The sequence below is a fragment of the Ambystoma mexicanum genome, chromosome 5p (assembly GCF_040938575.1).
Source record: "Ambystoma mexicanum isolate Mex_15411 chromosome 5p, UKY_AmexF1_1, whole genome shotgun sequence".
NCBI lineage: Eukaryota > Metazoa > Chordata > Amphibia > Caudata > Ambystomatidae > Ambystoma > Ambystoma mexicanum.
In genome coordinates, this window is record NC_090930.1 from 659,334,022 (window position 1) to 659,355,310 (window position 21,289).

At 46.3% G+C, this 21,289-nt stretch overlaps 1 protein-coding gene across 4 annotated transcripts in view; it reads left to right on the forward strand.

Moving 5' to 3' along the window:
• Positions 1-21,289, forward strand: part of DRP2 (dystrophin related protein 2) — a 1,496,582-nt gene that overhangs the window by 1,449,562 nt on the left and 25,731 nt on the right. For all 4 annotated transcript variants that reach the window (XM_069613022.1, XM_069613021.1, XM_069613023.1 and 1 more), the window contains one exon: positions 1,934-2,020. In XM_069613022.1, coding sequence (XP_069469123.1) covers positions 1,934-2,020 — 87 coding nt within the window. The remainder of the gene's footprint in view (positions 1-1,933; positions 2,021-21,289) is intronic.

The following is a 21,289-nucleotide window of genomic DNA, read 5'->3' on the forward strand; positions in this document are numbered from 1 at the left end:
TTAGTAGAGAAGGAGACCCACAAGAAATTGTGTCAGATAATGGAGCTCAGTTCATGTCGTCAGAGATTCAAGGATTTTTAAGAGACAGATCTATCAAACACAATACTACAGCGTTGTACCACCCAATGGGTAATGGACTGGTAGAAAGGATGAATCGTGTCATTAAAGGTATATTACAGTTAGCTTGTGCAAATGGATTACCATGGAAGGAGACACTTAAAGAAGCTCTCACTACATATAAGGTCACACCACATTCAATTACCGAGGAGGTGCCATTTACATTGATGAGAGGGAGACTTTTCACCAATAGGTTGAGGCCTGCGTGGATGATGAGCAATGAAAATAAAAAAAAACTTAACATGGAGGACATTGTTGACAAGGTGAAAAGGAAACAAGAAAAGTATAAAAGTTATTATGAAAAGCAGAGAAATGTTCAAGAGAGTACAATCAGGAAAGGTGATATGGTGAGAGTGAGGGAACCAATACGTGTGATGAAAGGAGAGTCCAAGTTTCGGGCTCCGCAGAAAGTTATGGAATGCTCAGGAAAGTCAGTGATACTGGAAGATGGCAAGAAATGGTCATGTGATGATATCGTGTTGGCAAAAGAGAATGAAGTGATAAGATATGAAGAAAATGATTTTGTTGCAGGAAAAGGAAGGTTACCAGAGAAGGAAGTACAGAAAGACCTTATTGAAAAGAAAAATGACAGTTTTCAGTCAGGATCAAAAAGTAGAAAAAGAAGATGGAATTATAAACAAGACTATGTATATTATTGAAGACTTCAACATAGTGATATTTTCAAGACTGGCTGATAAAAAAAAAAAAAAACATGGAAGAAATTGTATCCTTTTATTGGTTAAAATGACATAGTGTGATGTTCAATGTTTATATTGTTTAGTCTTTTAGTTTAAGTTAACAGAAAATTTTATTTGAATACAATATGTATTTTATTGTTTAGAAAGGGAGATGTAAGATTGTAGGTTGTTGCCATAGTTACATCTTCGTATGACATTCCAGAATGTTGATGGAATGTTATACGAAGATGTGCCTCAGCTGAGAGGGCCGCTTCGGGGGCTCCTCCGATTAAACTTACAAAATAATCATAAGCATACTTGTATCGCGTGATCTTAATGTAATGAAAAATCACTACAACTTGTTGTGAGGTTTTCCAGTTGTATGCCTTTGTTAAAGAGTGAGACCACCGTTCGTGTGTGTAGTCTTACCAAATAAAGGCGCTCCTCTCAGTTCAGCCATGGTATGAGATGATATGATAGGTTATTTATAACACGCTTAATACCCAGAGGATTCTAAGCGCGGACCTGGGGATCGAACCTGTGTTGCTCCGTGTCATCTTGCTTCCAAGGCGAGCACGTTGCCCCTAGGCTATCCTCCCGAGACATCTGCTCCTGTGCCCGTGGATTGTGATCCAGGCAGCATGCCGAGAGAATTCCTTGTTTAAATAGACGGTATGACACTACATTTGGAGCAGAGACCCTATCCACTGAAGGGATTCATGTCAGCTACTTGGTCTGTCAAAGACCATCTTTGGCCAATGGCTCCTCAATCACCCATGATACCTATGAGAGGCTGCTGCACATCGGACCAGAGGTGATCCATTGCTTGATAAAGACGACCCCGTTTTGAAAACTTTCCCAAACCATAAGTCAAGGCGGGGCTTAGTCCTGCCATGATCTATTATCGGACTATATAGCACCCTTGAAATATTACATGAATATTCTACATTATGTACTTCCTTGTGTTACTTCACACCAGCATTATAGTTGCATCAATTCCCAAACAGATCAATAGAGCCTAGAACTCATGCACGCCTCACCAACAATGCTCACTGTAAATGTCTTTTCATCCATTCATTTCCAGTTGCGGGCAAGATTCAGCCATTTTAAGCTCCGCCTCTTCTGTTTCACTTTCCTAGATGATGTAGACTCCAGGACCCGAGACACTGGTCTGTGTTTGGAAGACATCATGGAGAAACTACGGAATGCCTTTCCAAATTCTACAGGTACCTTTTATTACATTATCACTTTTTAAATCCTTTCTCATCTTGTTGAGTCATAATTTGTCAGGTAAAGTGAAGTATTATTTGCAACTGCTTGCCATTAATACTAATCTGCAGGGCCCAACAGGCTCAGGTGCCATTGTCTTGGCAGAGTACAGCTCCCATTGCCTCTTATCAGCTGCTGTTCTCCTCGCTTGAGGTCTACTTTTTTGCAAAGGAAACTGGAAGAGACTGGGATTATGTTGCCAGGCAGGGGTGTTGCTAGGTCTGGAAAAGACCTGGGCTACGCTAAAGGTACTGTCAGGACTGGGGACTAGCTAGCCTTTTGGTTGTAGCTCCTGAGATTCTATCCAGTGCTAAAACCAAAGGACCAGGGGCTATAACCCCCTTAAACTCCCACCCCCACCCCCCAGCAACGCCTTTGTTGCCAGGGGTCATAAACGTTCTGTGTTCTGTTGATTTTCTTATTATTTTTTGCTTCTAGGAAAGGAAATAAGCACCAGAAAAGGTGCCTCAGGATTGCAACGGGCACTGGAATGGATGCATCATAGATGTGCACATTCAGAGGCGCCCGACACCACCGGAACATCTTCATACATTTTGAAAGTATGTTCCTGCTTCAGAAACGGGAAGTGTTGAAAATAATCCCCCGTCGTTTGCTTGGTACAGGTCCATGGGGATAGGCAATGCGTAATTCCGACCCTTCTGTGCATGTTTATTTAAGCGGGACAGCAGCTGTAGAAACTACTGCTGCCCCGCTTGCATTTCCATCCCTCTAGCAGGTCCTTTTAAGGTCCCATCATGATGAAATGTGCTTGAAGCCCCAAAGTGGGTGTTTATCTTCGCCCAACATGAGCACCTGTCCATTTCTCAGTATCAACTATCTTAAAAAGTGCATCCTATGCAATATTTTGGATGCCGAATTATTTGCAAGTTGGGTCACCTATTTTCAGTTTCAGTCCCAAAGTCACTGACAACTTGTGTATTTTTACAAAACAAGCATGCTTTGTGTCATTTGCGGACAAGATGGAAAGCTTGCCAAATTGCACCGTACAGACCAAACACATTTAAATAAAACTTGGTTTCAACTTAGACCATGAGCTGGCAAACGTTCTAGTACTCTAACAATATTTTCTTGTCTCACAAACACACAATATCCCAATCACTTCTCAGATAGGGCGATCAAATGTCACATGGAATGAACGTGACCTTGTTGTTTTTTGGGCAGTGTATGGGGTCCCTTCACTGATGCCATTGCACCAACCCAGAAATATTGTGCACAGTGTAATAAGAATGCATACACAGCAGGTGAGTGAAGATCCTTTATTGGTAACCAGCCTGAGTCATCAGCACTCAGCCTACACAGCACCTCTTCACTACAGCTTCTAATGGCTCTTAATAAAATCTCCCCTCTGAACATAAGTAAACATGACATCAGAGAAAGAGTGGAATTCTACGAGGTAGAATTCCACTCAAGAGCAAAAGACACTTTACAACACTTCTCCCCCCTTTACCCACAACTGACGGTAAAACAGCTACACACACACACTACACACAACACACACATTCACCACAACACATAATGAAAGCCAGAATGCAGCTAAAGGAGGGAGAGAAAGATAAGGACCAGAACAAGGACCTTAATGTAGCTCAAAAGAGGGAAAACATATGAACTAGAACAGTGCTAACGAACTTTGGCACCCAAAACATAATCATTGTACTTAGAAGGAACCTTCCTCACCCTGACAGGATGAGCATGACCCTGGACAGAGACAGACGGCCCAGTAAGGGAGGACGCCTCCTCATCACGTTCACACACCGGAACAAGAGCAGTTTCACGTGCGAGAAGGGGCCAGCATAGGAGGCACCTTATCAGCAGCCTCCCCATATGTAGAAGGGCATGGCAAGGGACACTCAACCATCGCCCCAGCATCGCCTGCAGCGCAATCAGGCTCCCCCCACGCACCACCAACAGAATCCATTTTGACCTTGTCTACCACAACCACATGCCTGAGACTCCATCTGGAGCCATCTTCAAGCTTGACGTAACCATGACCACACTTGACAACTAAACGTGGTTTCATATACTTGCTGAGTCCCTTCGCTGCAAACCTGGGATTCTTGATCTGGACCCAATTACCCACCTTGACGGGCAAGGGCTTCCTGTGGGCCAGTTGTTCCTGCAGAAAATGCTGTTGCCTGCACCGTACTCGATCTAAGACTTCTTGCATATCCACTTGTGATTGAACCCCACCACCCAGGGCGGGGATCTCAATTTGGAGCCAGGTTTCCTCCCTCGCATCAACTCGAAGCTGTAAAAGGATTCAATTCAACACTACAGCTAAGTCAACGCCTAGTCTGGGATACTGAATGGAAACCCTTATTGATATATCTTTATGTCCAGTTCATGCGTTCTGGATGACTACCCCTATATAACACCCCTCTCTTTGAATCCCCCTGACCCCACTGAGCCAAGAAGTAGTTCTGTTTTGCAAGTTAAAAGGTTTATTTGATAATTTAAACAATATATATATATATCACGCTTTATAATAAATTAATAATTGAATATCACACTGAATCTGAGCGGTAATCAATAATGGATAGTCTGGCGCTAGCACACTTCTTTATAATCAATGATGAGTGGTTATAGGATGGATAAGATAGCAACAATACTTTATGGTTTCAAATGGATGCAAGGTGGAATGAAAATGCAGTACAGAAAATACTCAATATGCGTTCAACAAAACAATGGAATCACTTTTCTCTGGCAATCCCCTCCCCCCTTTATGCAATGCAAGGAAATGGAAGGAAAGCACCCAGTTCTCAGAAATGCAATCAAATGTAATTCAGTTCACCCCAGCAAGCTTAGACTACAGAAGTTTACAACACAGGCCCAAAATGCCTTTATATGTGCTGGCAATGAAGTGAAAAATATGCTAAAATGCTTTTAATTCCCTCTAGAGGTTCCGGGTGAGTGGTATCAAGTTAATATTAGTCCAGGCTCACTTTAGCAAGGATCTAGGAGTAGCTAGCAGGTTAAACGAATTTTTGGCAACTGAAAGCAACTGAAAGCAAGAAAACTGCTGTTTTCACACGTTGAGAATTGCGGCAAAGGTATCGGGGGTAGGAATGCGGTTCTAGGGTCGTAGGAAAGCCACGATTCCCAGCTTTCAGAGGAAAGTTACTGCAAGTCTCTAGCACAAACGGTCTCGGAGTTATGAACGATTAAATAAAGGTAGTTTTTCGGATTTGAAATTTTAAAGTTCAAAATGACAAATGACAGCTAGCAACTAGAAATGACAGGTGACAGTTAGGAGGCAGTTCTACTTAGATTAAAATAGCTTGAATTATATTATTTTAACTAAGAGATTGGTTCTTCACAGTCTTGCTAGGTACTCACACTATATTCTTGAATTAGAATGGGCCTCGCCACGGATCTGGTCAGGTTTTAGACTGGACTCTGGTCTGGTCTCTACACTTCACAGTGATCTGGGTCAGCTCTCTCTCTAGCCTCTCTGGATTCTGGAGATTGATGGATTTGAAGTCTGGATCTCTATGCACAGCTTTCTCTAGAGATTGATGGAGGTAAAGTATGGATTTTCCCGGCAGAGCGTCCCGCAGCAAATGGATTTGAAGGTCCCTATCTGTCCTGTCTGTCTGCTTTTATGTGTTTTGAAAATGGGTGTGTGTGCAGCATCACTAGGCTCTACCCCTCTCCACTTGTCATTGGCCACTTCATCCGCTTCCCCTTGATTGGGGGAATGAAATGAAGTGTCATCATGATGAGGTCTGTTTATGGTACAGAGAACCCACCCCTGTCAAATTACACACAATCTATATTTTGACCCAAAAGACATATTTGCACAGGTACACATTTGTTTAAAATGACATGCACCCATCATGCATTTACTGATGGTAGCCCCTGTTCAACTCTGCTCTTCCTGGGAGCTTGCATTCAGAAATGGCAACATATTTCACTTTTTAACTGGTTTCGTAATATCGAACATTACCCCAAATTTAAACACATGTGTGCAAGGAGTATGGACATTAAGTGATGAAGTGTCAGATTTTTAACATGCATACATTTTAAGTAATACCCTCTTAACTGCTAGTTTGCCCCCAGAACATCACACAAATTGGAGTTTGGGCTTGAATTGAAGGTACATTTTTTAAATTAAGGCTCTCAAAGTTATACATTTCTGTCATTTGATTACAAAGAGTTATCAGTGTTTCTGTAAAATATATATTTTGCTTTCAATTCAGTTCTCAGAGTGTTGGAGTCCGCCTCCAAGACTTGGGTGGGTCAGTCACATGTGTCTTCTGGCAGGCAGGCCTTTGTTGACAGGAAACAGTCAAAATCAGCATATCCTATTCAATTGCAAGAGCCTATTGTGTGGTCTCCAGGAGGCTCCCAGCCAGTCTGCCTTCTATCAATCAAGAGGTCATGTGAGATTCTAACTCCTGGTGTGAAGCTCTGGAGGTGAGAGGGTTTCCCAGGCTTCAGGCCTCTGGGAACAGCATGTGGCTAATTTTTAATTAAAATGCAGCCTTTGAAGTCAGCTGAGTCAAATCCCTTTGTCAGCAACTGCACTCAGTTCTCCTGTCAGAGTTTAGACCGCTAGCGCCGCCTTGGGGATTTTGTTGGTACTGCATGCAATTTTGGGATTTTCTTGGATTAATGCATTCTAAACAGGAATGGTTCTTACATGGTAGTAAATCCTTGCTTAACATTGTTTTGATGGGGCTCCTTACAGTAAGATGGTTATGTGGAACCCCACAAAAGGGTTGAATCTTTAAAGTGGTCCAATGAGTCACGATTTCAGCAACTTTTTGACATCAGTAACAGTGGATTTTGTTAACAAAGATCTTTCTTTACACTGGTGGGTGGCAAGTTAGGTAACCATTTTGGTGTGCGCACAAACTGCGTGGTTCTCCTGGATTCTGGCGCACTTGTGGGCTTTTTGGCCATCTTGGATTTTCTAAGCCCACAGCACCAAATGTTGCAGCATGATAGCTCAAACGTGGGTCAGGACACCCAACAGATCCCCCCACATGACTGCCCTTTGAATTTGAGTCGATGGGGAGTCGGGTGCACAAGGGTTTTGACCCACGCACTGGTCTGTCCGCATAATCTTCTTCCAATTCTGCAAATGGCACCGTTCAGCATCTTTTCCTCCATCCGGTACTGATCGATCGGTTCTCCTCGCCGGTCCTGATGGGAATATTGGGCAGTACCGCGGGCCCGTTGCGTCTTTGCTCCCGGTCTCCGGATCGTCCTCCTTGGCCCGTCTCCAGGTTTTCTTTCTCCTAGGACGACAAAGGAAGAGCGGCAATACCTATTCATAGACATTTTTCCCCCACCATTGATATAGTGGGGTGGCATATGAATTTTAGAACTCAACAGATATGCACATGCACCTTTTTTTTTTAAATTAAGAGACAGGAACACATAAACTTGAGAAACACAGAATTTGATAGGCTATATGTAGGATCTTTTAAGTTAGAACTGAATTAATCTGAGACAGTACCCTCTAGGATTCCAGAGGATTCCTCCAGTTGTTGCAGAGTGTGCCTGGGATGGCAACACTTCAACTGGTTAATGTGGACCCACTTGCCTTCCCCCTCTGCCAAACCGCCTTTGGGGATGCGGATCTTATAGGCCACAGGGGAGATTTTGTCTATAATCTCAAAGGGTCCCTTCCATGTAGGCAAAAATTTTCGCTGTTTGGCCTGGCTCCTTTGGAAATTGTATAGATAGACCCGTTCCCCCACCTGATATTCCTTCCTGGAAGTTTTCAGGTCATAGTGGGTCTTCATACTCTCAGCTGATCTTTCGAGATTCCGCTGAGCATAGGCAAAAGCATGTTGAAGGTGTTTCCTTAAATTCTCCACATACTCATGAGTTGTGGAGGCATTTATTAGTGTCTGCTCTTGGGTCCTGTAGAGCAAATGCTGAGGAAGCACCATCTTGCGCCCAGTCATCAACTCAAATGGTGACATTTTGGTTGCAGATGAAGGGGTAGATCTGATGGCCATTAGGACCAGAGGTAATCGGATATCCCAACTTGGCCCAGAATCTGCCACAAACTTCTTTAATATGCTCACAATGGTTCGGTTATATCTCTCTACTGCCCCAGAAGAAGCTGGCCTGTAAGCAATATGTAACTTCCTTTTGACCCCCAGTATCTCCCACATCTTTGTCATTACTTCACTGGTGAAGTGGCTACCCCTGTCTGACTCAATCCTTTGAGGTAGACCGAAACGGGAAAAGATGGTTAATCATCAGGGCAGCTGCAGTTTCTGCCTTGCAGTTTGGGGCTGGGAGACATTCCACCCACTTGGTAAACAAGCATGTCACAGTCAACATGTACTTATTCCCCCTAGGAGAGCGAATCACGGGGCCTACAAAGTCGATTTGTAAATCTGACCATGGCAGTGTCATCCCCCTCTTTTGGAGAGGCGCACGGTGCGTGAGGGATGATGGCTGAAATTGTGCACACACAAGACACCCCTTCAAGTATTGGTCGAGGTCCTGCCCCATGTGTGGCCAGTATGCAACCTCTCTTAAGATTTCCAATGTTGTGTGAAACCCCCTATGACCGGCGGTGGCCGCATCATGGGTGTGACTTAACATCAGGCTTCGGAATGAGGTAGGAACCACCCACTGATCGTGGCCAGCTTTGGATTTCCTTACCAGCAAACCGTCTTGGATCCGGAACATTTTTGGACATTTCATCAACACTCTTAGGTCCTCTTTCCCAATGTAATCGGTATCCGTCAGGGGAAAGTTCTCAAGGTCCTCAATGTGCTGGTAAAATTTACCAATAATTGGATCCCCCTTCTGAGCGGTAATCAAATCAGCATCAGGGGTCTCCTTACTCCATTGTGCAATTGAAAGGTCGTTGTGAGCATTTGTCTGGGACCTAGTGATAGCAGTGACCTGGATTTCCCCCAACAGGGACTCAATCTCAATTAGATCCCCTTGGATGGCCCCGGTTTTGGCCAGCTGATCAGCTAAGTCATTTCCAGTTTTGTCTGGTCCCTCTACTTTGGAATGACCCTTGATCTTTTTCCAATAGATGGTCATCTCGTTCGAGGTGACCAGATCATCAATGTTTTGGATCAACTTCCCATGTTTCAAGGGTTTGTTGTTAGCACATAACATGCCTCTGGTTTTCCAATTAACCAGGTGCTCCACGAACCCGTTCCGTACATAATCCGAATCTGTGATTATGACCAGTTCGTGGAGTTGATGCTGGACAGCAGTGAGGATGGCCTGATGCACAGCCATCAATTCTGCCACCTGACTACTTCGGGGACCAATTTTGTATCCAGCGGAGGGTTCTGGGGACTCATTCACCCATGCATTCCCTACGCCGGCCACCAGTTCTTTCTCCCCGTTGTTGTCAACATGGTAAGAGCATCCATCCACATAGACAGTGGGCATTCCCTCACACTTGTCCTCTTCAAAGACTTTGTGTGGGGAATTAAGGTATGCCTCCGTGTTGTCCTTTATTTTTAGACTTTCGTCCTCAAGACAGTTTTCTCTGGCACAATCATGCAAGTCAGCCAGACCTTGCGCGAGGGGACTCTTCTTGTTTTGGCCATATCTGACCTCCACAGGAAAGCCTTGCATTGATAGAATCCAGGAAGTAATTCTGGAATTACTCACATTTCCGGCCCGGATTCTATCACTTTGGAGATATTGCAGAGGCTGGTGTGGAGTCTCCACTATGATGTGTTCCCCCTGGATAAACGGCCGGTAATTCTTCAATGCCCACACCGTTGCCAGGAGTGCCTTCTCACAATCGTTGAATTTTTCCTCCACAGGGGATAAAGTTTTGCTCGCATAGGAGATTACTTTATTGACCTTGTCATGCTTTTGGTATAATACTGCTGTCAAGCACGTATTAGAGAATCCCGTCTCCAGGAAGAATTCCTTGTTTCTGACAGGGTAAGCTAGGCAAGGCGCTTGTGAGAGGCTTCTTTTGAGTTGTCTTACTGCCTCGGCTTGTTCTGGACCCCATTCCCACTTGCCCCCCCCCCTTCAGGAGATGAATCAGGGGTCTGGTGATCTCTGCGTAGCCCTCAATGAACTTTCTGCTGTAATTAGTCAGTCCAAGGAGGCTCCTTAGTTCCCGCAGAGTTGTGGGGTCTTTCAGTTTCTGAAGTGCTTCCACTTTCTTTTCCTGGGGACAGAGACCCTGAGGAGTAATCTCATGCCCCAAGAAATTAACACGGGTTCTACACCACTGTGCTTTCTGAAAGGAAAGTTTTGCTCCGGCGGCCCTCAACTGCGTCAGAACATAACGGATCTCCGCTATGTGTTCCTCCACAGATGAACTTTTGATGAGGACATCATCTACATAAGCCAGGTTACCCCTCGCACCCAGGTCGGGCATGGCCTTATGTAGGAAAATGTTGAATTCATTGCCGGAGTTGAGGTATCCGAAGGGAGTCCGGGTCCATGTGTATTGCTGGCCCCCAAAGGTAAAAGCCAGTTTGTATTGGTCCTCCCTACTGACCGGCACGGTCCAGTATCCATTGGTCAGGTCTATTGCAGTGAATACCTGTGACCCCTGAATCTGGGCCAGCCCTTGGTCAATGTAGGGCAGAGGCCATCGGGAAGTATGGACCCGTTTGTTGAGCTCCCTGAGGTCGGCACAGAGTCTCCACTGGCCGTTTGGCTTCAATATTCCCAGCACCGGATTATTGAAGGTGCTGTGGAATGGACGGATTATTCCCCTGGACTCAAGGTTCTTAATTATTTCAGTAAGGGACTCCATTGATGCGAGAGGCAAGCGATATTGCTTCACAAACACAGGTTTCATGCCAGGGTCCGTGGGGATTGTTGTTGTGTGGATGTCAGTGCGACCACAGTCATATGAGTCTACCGCAAAGAGATCTTGGAAATCCAAGAAAACTTGTTTCAACTTTTGCTTTTGTTCCAGAGTCACACAGGCATCAGCTAGGTTGACTCTCTCTTCCACCATCTGCCTGAAGCCTGGAAAGACTTCTGGTTCGGCTATTTCAGCGGCCTCCTCCAGCTGGGTGGAGAAGTCCCTGGTCAGAGTGCTGATTTGGACCGGAGGTTTCAGGTGGGAAAGGCAGCCCTCATGGACCTGGAAAATCACCTCATCCCTCCTGAAGTCACAAGTCACATCTTCCTTACCATAGGGGCAGGAAGTGTACACCAGGAAGTTCCCCCCATGCCGGGTAAAAATCCTGTCTGGTGTTGTATTGTCATCACTGTCACTGTCAAAGCAGTCCTTGGGGATTGGCCCTAACAGTTCATTACCTAAATCTATGGAAAAATGTCGGTCATCAACCGCCATTCCAATAATGGTGCCTGCGGCTAGAGTAATACTCTTTAAGTCGCTGTTATCCACCTCTATTGGAATGGTGTCATGTTCTATGTTGACTAATGGTGTTGGGTTTACCCCTAACCCTTGCTGTTGGAGAGAAGCGTTTAGATGTATGTAAGCATCAGGGTTTTGCAAATATTGTCCTCTTTTAACTTTCACTTCCAGGGAGAATTGTCGGGTCCTTTCTGGGATGGTGACTTCCTCTTTGATCTGAATTTCAACTGCATAAGGTAGCAATTGAGCTGACCTAAATGCTTTTTCTGGATCATCAAAGCCCCTGGGATTATCCGCTAATCGGGACCAACCTTTGAAGTTTATTAGGTCCAAACTAATGGCAAAGCGATTGAGAATGTCACTGCCTAAGTAAAAGCGGCAGGGACGTCTCGCACGACCCAACAATCATGGACTATGCTCTTGTTGCCAATGGAGATTTTGAGCATACACCTGCTTGGCAGGAGCTGTTTGGAATTAGGTGCTTCCAGGTCCATTTCCCATTTGCTTATCAGTTTGAATGTGGGAATGGCTGGATCTTTTGGGAGTTGGCGGAACATGGCTTCGCTGATGAAGCTCTTCCCGTTGTTCACACACACTCGAGCGAGAACAGAGTCCTTCCCATCATTTAACTGAACAGGGATGAACAACTGCTCTCCAATTTGCTGAATATCAGCCAGGCTCTGAGCTGATTTCACATCTTTCTGGACTATAGGAGTGGGAGTTTCTGATTGTGGATTAGTATAGAATTTCAGAGTGTTTCCTTCCAGCGTGGAATACCACTTTAGACTGGAAGGAAGGTTGATTTTCAGAAATAGAGAGGACCCCCCATCACCAGTCTGTTGTCCTACTGCTATTACTGTCACGTCTGGAATTTGGCTATTCTGGAAGTGAAATTCTACTTGGTCAGATTTTTGTTCAACAATGTGGCAGGTGCCGTTTAAACTAACATGGTTGACACTCTGTTTTAATTTTATGGGTCGGCTAGTCTGGGTCCAGAGGACCTTGTTTACACAATCTATTAGGGGTGACAACCTTCTCAGGAGGTCATTCCCTAGTAAACAAGGGGTGCCCTCTGGAGTCACAACTATGACCGGGTGTTTCAACTTGTGTCGGCCAATTTTAATGTCCAAGTCTGCAGTCCCCTCAACGGGAATTTCCTTCCCGTCAAAGTTCTGCAGTTGTCCAGGAAGAGGGGTGAGAGGAATTTGGTAATTCTCTCCCCTTCCTGCATTCAGTTCATCAAAGGCCCTTCTGGACAGAAGGGTAGCTTGAGATCCCGTGTCCACCAGCGCTGAAATCGTACCCTGCCCCTGTACTTGTACCGGGGCATAATATCTTCCCTCCTTCTCCTCAAGGGGGCACAGATAATGCACATTTTTGGACAACTGGTGGGCTAACTTTCTGGTTTTGGACATCGCTAGCGAAGAGATTTGGGCAGACTTCTGTGGTGAGCCTTGGGAATCTGAAAGAAAAAATTGGCAACTGGAGAACAGAGCCATTGTGGGTTCCCCTGGCTCCGGTTCCGGGCCGCCCCCCCCTTTTTGGAGGCAGTCACCAGGATGGGTTTGAACCAGGGGATTTTCTTGCTGTTGGTTCTGGGATGAGATGGTGGGCGGCGGTAGCTCAGTCTCCACATCTCCCCAGTCTGAATTTGCATCCCTAGGGACCCATTTTTCCTTGGGAGGAGTTCCCCCCTCTCTGAAGGAGAAGATCCTTTTCCCAGGATCCTCTGAGGACCCCTCTCCCTCAAATTGGAAGATCTGTACCTCCTCCTCAAACTGAGTCTGTTTGGGTCTTTTGTTTCTCCTACCCCCCCTCTGCTCCTTAGGAGGCAGACTTTCAGGGGCAAGAGATTTTGTTTCCGGTTCCTGGGTTTCCAGGGGCTGTTTACAAGTGAGGAAGGAAGCTTCCTCCAAGGCTTTACACCCCCCTTCCCCTTGTGCCTCCTCCCTGGGAACCGGTGAGTTATCGGGGTGCTGCCCCCGTCATTGTTCTGGAGCACCAGGTCCAGAGTTGGGTGCGTTCTGTGCCGGCATGCCGATCTGAGGGTTCTGCTGAGCCCTCAGTATGTGACCCAGATCCCGCGCCATGTTTTGAACCTGGCGCATTAACTGGGAAACCCGCTCAGGCTGATACGGGGCCCTGTTTTCTCCCCTGGGCTGATCCCGGGAAGGGTAGCTATCCCTTCTTTGGTAGTACCCCTGGATGGGAAGATTTGGAGACCCCTCCACCCTTGGCCTCCCCTCTCCCGGATTCGGTTGTCTGGGCTCAGGGAATTGGGGAAAGAAGGGTGGAGGATTTTGGGGCTGGAAATTGGGTGGATACCTGGGGAAAAAGTTCTGCCCAGGATTTGGAGAATTTCTGCCCTCCTGTGGGACGTTGGGAGGGAAGTTCCCTGGGTTAGGTGCTTGGCTGGATCCCCCCCCTTGGGCTGGAGGAGTCCACACATAACCCAGGATGGGTCTGTTTCCCTTGTAACGGGGGCTTACATAATCAGGAGAGCGAGGGACCCCATTTGTGGGGCTGCCTCCCTGGCTCCCTGTCTGTGCCTGGCCCGAGGACCTTCTGGGCCTAGCATTATTAGGTGCAGGTAGGTTTTTAGGCCCCCCCATCTCCAACTCTAAAACGGGGGTGACCTTTACCTCTGCCACCTTGACAGCAGCAGGGGTGTTGTTGACTTTGGGGTTTTTGGGCGCATTATTTTTATTTTCTATTGGCTTCTGCACCTCATAGATCCGGGTCGCCTGTTCAATGACCCAGTCTAAAGATCTTTTCTCGTGAAAATCCCTCACGAGCTGGGTCATTATGTATTTGGGCAAGGCATGGAAAAACGTATTAATAAATTCTCTGCTATCCGTGCGCACCCTTCTTGTGGTCTGTGCAAAAGCACGCTTTAACTCCTGCACAAATTCTTGTGGGGCCTGATCCTCCCCACATTGTAAATTGCAGGCTGCCTTGCGAGCCTCTTGAGGATTTCTGTGAACAGAAAAATGTTTCAATATGGCCGCCCTATAGGTGAACCACCTGGAATGATTTTGGTCCTCCAGCCCTGCAAAGAAACTGGAGTACTCTGGGGAGAATGTCCACTTTACATATTGGATACAGCTTTGGCTGTCCTTCAAATGGAAAGTCTCCATCATTTGCTCAAACAGCTCTAAGTGCTCCCAAACAGAATACTTGGCATTCTTATGATACGGCGTGATGACGCTCCTGATTGCCTTAATCTGCTCTAAGGGGTCCTTAAGCAAGGCCCTTTTTGTCTTATTGGCCCTTTTGGTCTGGGTAACCCTGGTCCATTCATCTTCTGACTCAGAGGCACTGCTCCCAGAGGTTCCCGTCAGATCTTCCAGGTTTTCCCGGATTCTACAAGCCTGGGAATGGCTGGCAGAATGTGGGGACCTGGTCTCCTGTTTCCTGTGGTGCTCAGAGGAGTCTTCAGATCCCTCCTTGCTGCCAGGATTTGATGGGTACCCCTCCCACTGACCTAACTGGGCAGAGGTTTTCAGGATGCCCTTAATGGGCCTACTCACCTGGGGTTCCCCATCAAATTGCACCGTGCTTGGGTGCCCATACCCGGCTGCCCGCCCCTCCATTCCTGGGTGGTACTGGCCTATGAGCCCCATGCTTCTGGCTGGATAGTAATCTGCCATCCCTGTGGCCCTGTGCTCATGTGCGCCAGGGGACATGGGGGTGGCAGAGTCCAGGGACTGAGAGAAATAAAGGCCTCTGGTACTAGAGCTCCTGGGGTTATGCTCAGGAGTTTCTCTTTCCCAGTGAACCTCATCTCTATCCGCCCCTGCTCCCTGTTGCAATGCAAGAGCCTGCGCCTTCAGTTCCTCAGTTAAGGCCTTACTAGACTCTATCAGTCTCTCCTGCATCGCTACCTGTTGTTGGAGCCTATCATTGTGCTGGCAGAGAGCCTCATTCTCTCTCTGCGTTTCCTGATTGGTCCTGGAGCACTGGGCCAGTCTTTGCTGCAGGAGGGTTACCTCCTGAGCTGTGTCCCTATTGGCCTGCTCCTGTCTTGCCAGAGCCTCCTCCACCCTCCTGATGTGCTCTAGCAAGTCCTGGTGTTCTTTTTGGAGGTCACCCAGTCCCTGGTGGGCCAGGTGATTTTCTTCTGTTTTTCTTTTTAAATGGCAGACTTCCTGGCCTAAGGCGTCTCTTTCCTGGCTAAGAGCCTGCATTTGTGCCGCCAGGTCGTCCCTCTGCCTTTGAAAGGCACCAGCTCTCTGGCGTTCTTCATCAAACTCTGCCTGGGTATCCAGGTCTTTCAAAATCAGCTTGTTGCTCTCTGCCTTCACTCTATCTAGATGACTTTGCAGGGTGGCTACCTGCTCCGTGCATGCCCTGTTAAAGTCTAATTGTTGCTCCAGCTTTTTCTGGCTCTGCAGTAGGGAGTCCAAACCTTCTTGGTACTCCTTCTGCAAGGCCAGAAATATGGTATCCTGGTCAGCCTTTTCCTGTTGCAGGATGTCCATATCCCTCTTTATTTTAATGATGTGCTGTCTACTCTCATTTTCTGACTCCTGGCTCCCCTGCAGCCTCTGCTCAGAAGAGACCAGGTCAGATTGGACCTTCTCTAATGCCATCTGTCGCTTATTCGCCAGATCTTGGCTTTCAGTACATTTATCCTGCATGTCTCCCATATATAGGTACAGGTATGCCGCTATCCTAACCATCTTGTCTTGTTCATCCTTAGCTTTAGGAGCCATGTATAGTTCACTCAGGGCCACATGTAAGGGACCCTGATCTCTCCATATATCTGACCCTGTTTCCGTGACCTGTTGCTTGATGGCCTGCAACCAGACAGTCTGGTCCTGGTGAGTCCACTCACCTCTCACAAATAACTTATGTAAGAAGTGCTCTCTGGCTATTTTCATGTCTACTAAGGTCGTCATTCTGGAATTTGAGTTCCTTCCTGACTTACAGAAGTTTGTATTTTATTTTTGCAAAACAGACCTTTTTCTTAGAGCGTTCCTTTGAGGAGTGCTTTACAGCGTAACACAGCGTGTGATCCGACCGGATATGTGTATCTAGTCAGCTGGCACGCTGTATTAATCTGCACAAGTGATAGATCTAATCCAAACCTCCGGCACAAGCCCCCAATTTGTAAAAGGATTCAATTCAACACTACAGCTAAGTCAACGCCGAGTCTGGGATACTGAATGGAAACCCTTATTGATATATCTTTATGTCCAGTTCATGCGTTCTGGATGACTACCCCTATATAACACCCCTCTCTTTGAATCCCCCTGACCCCACTGAGCCAAGAAGTAGTTCTGTTTTGCAAGTTAAAAGGTTTATTTGATAATTTAAACAATATATATATATATCACGCTTTATAATAAATTAATAATTGAATATCACACTGAATCTGAGCGGTAATCAATAATGGATAGTCTGGCGCTAGCACACTTCTTTATAATCAATGATGAGTGGTTATAGGATGGATAAGATAGCAACAATACTTTATGGTTTCAAATGGATGCAAGGTGGAATGAAAATGCAGTACAGAAAATACTCAATATGCGTTCAACAAAACAATGTAATCACTTTTCTCTGGCAATCCCCTCCCCCCTTTATGCAATGCAAGGAAATGGAAGGAAAGCACCCAGTTCTCAGAAATGCAATCAAATGTAATTCAGTTCACCCCAGCAAGCTTAGACTACAGAAGTTTACAACACAGGCCCAAAATGTTTTTATATGTGCTGGCAATGAAGTGAAAAATATGCTAAAATGCTTTTAATTCCCTCTAGAGGTTCCGGATGAGTGGTATCAAGTTAATATTAGTCCAGGCTCACTTTAGCAAGGATCTAGGAGTAACTAGCAGGTTAAACGAATTTTTGGCAACTGAAAGCAAGAAAACTGCTGTTTTCACACGTTGAGAAATTTGCAAATTGCGGCAAATTCGCGAGTGCGTTTTTCGCGATTGCGGCAAAGGTATCGGGGGTAGGAATGCGCTTCTAGGTTCGTAGGAAAGCCACGATTCCCAGCTTTCAGATGAAAGTTACTGCAAGTCTCTAGCACAAACGGTCACGGAGTTATGAACGATTAAATAAAGGTAGTTTTTCGGATTTGAAATTTTAAAGTTCAAAATGACAAATGACAGCTAGCAACTAGAAATGACAGGTGACAGTTAGGAGGCAGTTCTACTTAGATTAAAATAGCTTGAATTATAATATTTTAACTAAAAGATTGGTTCTGCACAGTCTTGCTAGGTACTCACACTATATTCTTGAATTAGAATGGGCCTCGCCACGGATCTGGTCAGGTTTTAGACTGGACTCTGGTCTGGTCTCTACACTTCACAGTGATCTGGGTCAGCTCTCTCTCTAGCCTCTCTGGATTCTGGAGATTGATGGATTTGAAGTCTGGATCTCTATGCACAGCTTTCTCTAGAGATTGATGGAGGTAAAGTATGGATTTTCCCGGCAGAGCGTCCCGCAGCAAATGGATTTGAAGGTCCCTATCTGTCCTGTCTGTCTGCTTTTATGTGTTTTGAAAATGGGTGTGTGTGCAGCATCACTAGGCTCTACCCCTCTCCACTTGTCATTGGCCACTTCATCCGCTTCCCCTTGATTGGGGCAATGAAATGAAGTGTCATCATGATGAGGTCTGTTTATGGTACAGAGAACCCACCCCTGTCAAATTACACACAATCTATATTTTGACCCAAAAGACATATTTGCACAGGTACACATTTGTTTAAAATTACATGCACCCATCATGCATTTACTGATGGTAGCCCCTGTTCAACTCTGCTCTTCCTGGGAGCTTGCATTCAGAAATGGCAACATATTTCACTTTTTAACTGGTTTCGTAATATCGGACATTACCCCAAATTTAAACACATGTGTGCAAGGAGTATGGACATTAAGTGATGAAGTGTCAGATTTTTAACATGCATACATTTTAAGTAATACCCTCTTAACTGCTAGTTTGCCCCCAGAACATCACACAAATTGGAGTTTGGGCTTGAATTGAAGGTACATTTTTTAAATTAAGGCTCTCAAAGTTATACATTTCTGTCATTTGATTACAAAGAGTTATCAGTGTTTCTGTAAAATATATATTTTGCTTTCAATTCAGTTCTCAGAGTGTTGGAGTCCGCCTCCAAGACTTGGGTGGGTCAGTCACATGTGTCTTCTGGCAGGCAGGCCTTTGTTGACAGGAAACAGTCAAAATCAGCATATCCTATTCAATTGCAAGAGCCTATTGTGTGGTCTCCAGGAGGCTCCCAGCCAGTCTGCCTTCTATCAATCAAGAGGTCATGTGAGATTCTAACTCCTGGTGTGAAGCTCTGGAGGTGAGAGGGTTTCCCAGGCTTCAGGCCTCTGGGAACAGCATGTGGCTAATTTTTAATTAAAATGCAGCCTTTGAAGTCAGCTGAGTCAAATCCCTTTGTCAGCAACTGCACTCAGTTCTCCTGTCAGAGTTTAGACCGCTAGCGCCGCCTTGGGGATTTTGTTGGTACTGCATGCAATTTTGGGATTTTCTTGGATTAATGCATTCTAAACAGGAATGGTTCTTACATGGTAGTAAATCCTTGCTTAACATTGTTTTGATGGGGCTCCTTACAGTAAGATGGTTATGTGGAACCCCACAAAAGGGTTGAATCTTTAAAGTGGTCCAATGAGTCACGATTTCAGCAACTTTTTGACATCAGTAACAGTGGATTTTGTTAACAAAGATCTTTCTTTACACTGGTGGGTGGCAAGTTAGGTAACCATTTTGGTGTGCGCACAAACTGCGTGGTTCTCCTGGATTCTGGCGCACTTGTGGGCTTTTTGGCCATCTTGGATTTTCTAAGCCCACAGCACCAAATGTTGCAGCATGATAGCTCAAACGTGGGTCAGGACACCCAACAAAGCGAGAATGACCAGTGTAAACGGAAGGAGTGTGGGCCTCATCACGACTTGGGCGGTAGCAGTAACGCTATTAGCGCGGGCGGTATTAGCCCTACCGCTGAACTCCCCGGCGCTAATAGCGCGGGATCACGACTTTGGCGGACTTGGGAGTCCCCATTCCCCATTGAGCCCATTCGGGAATGCCCCATTCCCCATTGGGCTCAATGGGGAAAATTCGCGCGGATTTCCCACCGGCGGTAATAGCGCGAATCTTCGGCGGATTTCCCCCCAGCTAAGGGCTGGGGGGAAATCCACCGAAGTCCTGCTTTGGCTGACCCTTAAATCCGGTGGTAATAGCGCTACCGCCGGATTTAAGGGTTACCGCCAAAGTCGTGATGAGGCCCTAAGTCTGTATGCTTTCAGTGACTCTGATACCACTCTCCCCCAGGGAAGACCATTGGCAAGGGCCAACTGAACCGCACCCTTGACAAAACGATTCATGCGTTCTACCAGACCATTAGCCTGTGGGTTATACAACACAACCCTATGATGACGTATACCAAGATCATGCAAAAACTTTTGCATGTAGTTCGACACAAACTGGGCACCATTATCGGTCACCAGCCCCGCAGGCACGCATTCCCTGTCAAACACCGCAGAGAGGAACTCCACCACTTTCTGGGCAGTAACCGTAGCCAAAGCTGTGGCTTCAACCCATCGGGACGTGTAATCCACCAAGACCACAATAAATCTTAGACCCCCCCAATGAATCTATGGGGCCCAAGTGCCACCTTGGACCACACTTCACGGGGCACTTCCACAGGATAAATGGGTTGGGGAGTTGGAACTTTGCTCTTGTCACTAATGGAACAGGCCGCACAATCCTTCACCACATCCTCCACATCAGCATCCATTCGGGGCCACCAATACTCTTCTCTGAGCCTCCTCTTGGTCATGGACCTTCCTACATGCCCCTCGTGGGCCAAATCAACGAGCTTCCCCCTAAGTGAACAAGGAGGAACTAACCTCAAGCCCCTGGCCACACCCCATGGACCTACAGACAATTCCTCCCACACGTGACCATACAATTTAGACAACGCAGTACCAACAACCCCACTACTGAGCGCAGTCTTTATTTCCATCAATTCAGGATCAGCAGAACATTCTGCACCCCATTCCAACTCCGACACAGTGGGCACCACACTCGCAACCAAGGTGCAATCATCCCCCACTACATCCTGGGCTACATCAACATAATCAGACCTCGGAAACCGCGACAGGCAATCCGCTACCGCGTTCCTCGCTCCCGGGACATATTCAACCTTGAAATTGAACTCCGCCATATCAGCCATCCACCTCATAATCCTTGAAGACGCATGGGACAAGCCCTTGGTCGTCAATACGTGCACCAAAGGTTTGTGGTCAGTGCGCAAGGTGTATTCAATTCCCCACAGGAAGGTCCTAAAATATTTAGAGACCCAGACAGCAGCTAGTGCCTCTCTCTCTATGACAGCGTACCTGCCTTCAGCCTCTCTGAGCACTCTGGATGCAAAGGCGATAGGCCGAAGCTCGCCCTCCACCCTCTGCTCCAAGACAGCACCTATGCCATACTCACTCGCATCCACAGTGAGATATGTTTTCCTGACCGGTAAAAAGGAACCCAAGGACGGGGCTTGCTCAATCTCCTCCTTCAACCTGAGAAATTCCATTTGGCACTGGTCTGACCATGCAAAATGCACACCCTTCTTCAGCAACGACCTCATACCAACAGTCTTGTCGACATACGACAGGACAAATCTGCTGTAGTACTCTGCGAGACCCATGAAGGATCTCAACTGACCTTTGTTTGCTGGGGCCGGTGCATCCTTCAACGCTTTTACCAACTCTGCCCTAGGATGAATACCTTGGGCATCTAACGAATGTCCCAAATAAGTCACACTGGGAACGCCCACCTTGCACTTGCTAAGTTTGAGAGTGAGACCACAATCCCTCAAGACACACATCACCCCAAGAACCCTAACATCATGTTCAGCTCGCGACTTACCCCATACTAAAATGTCATC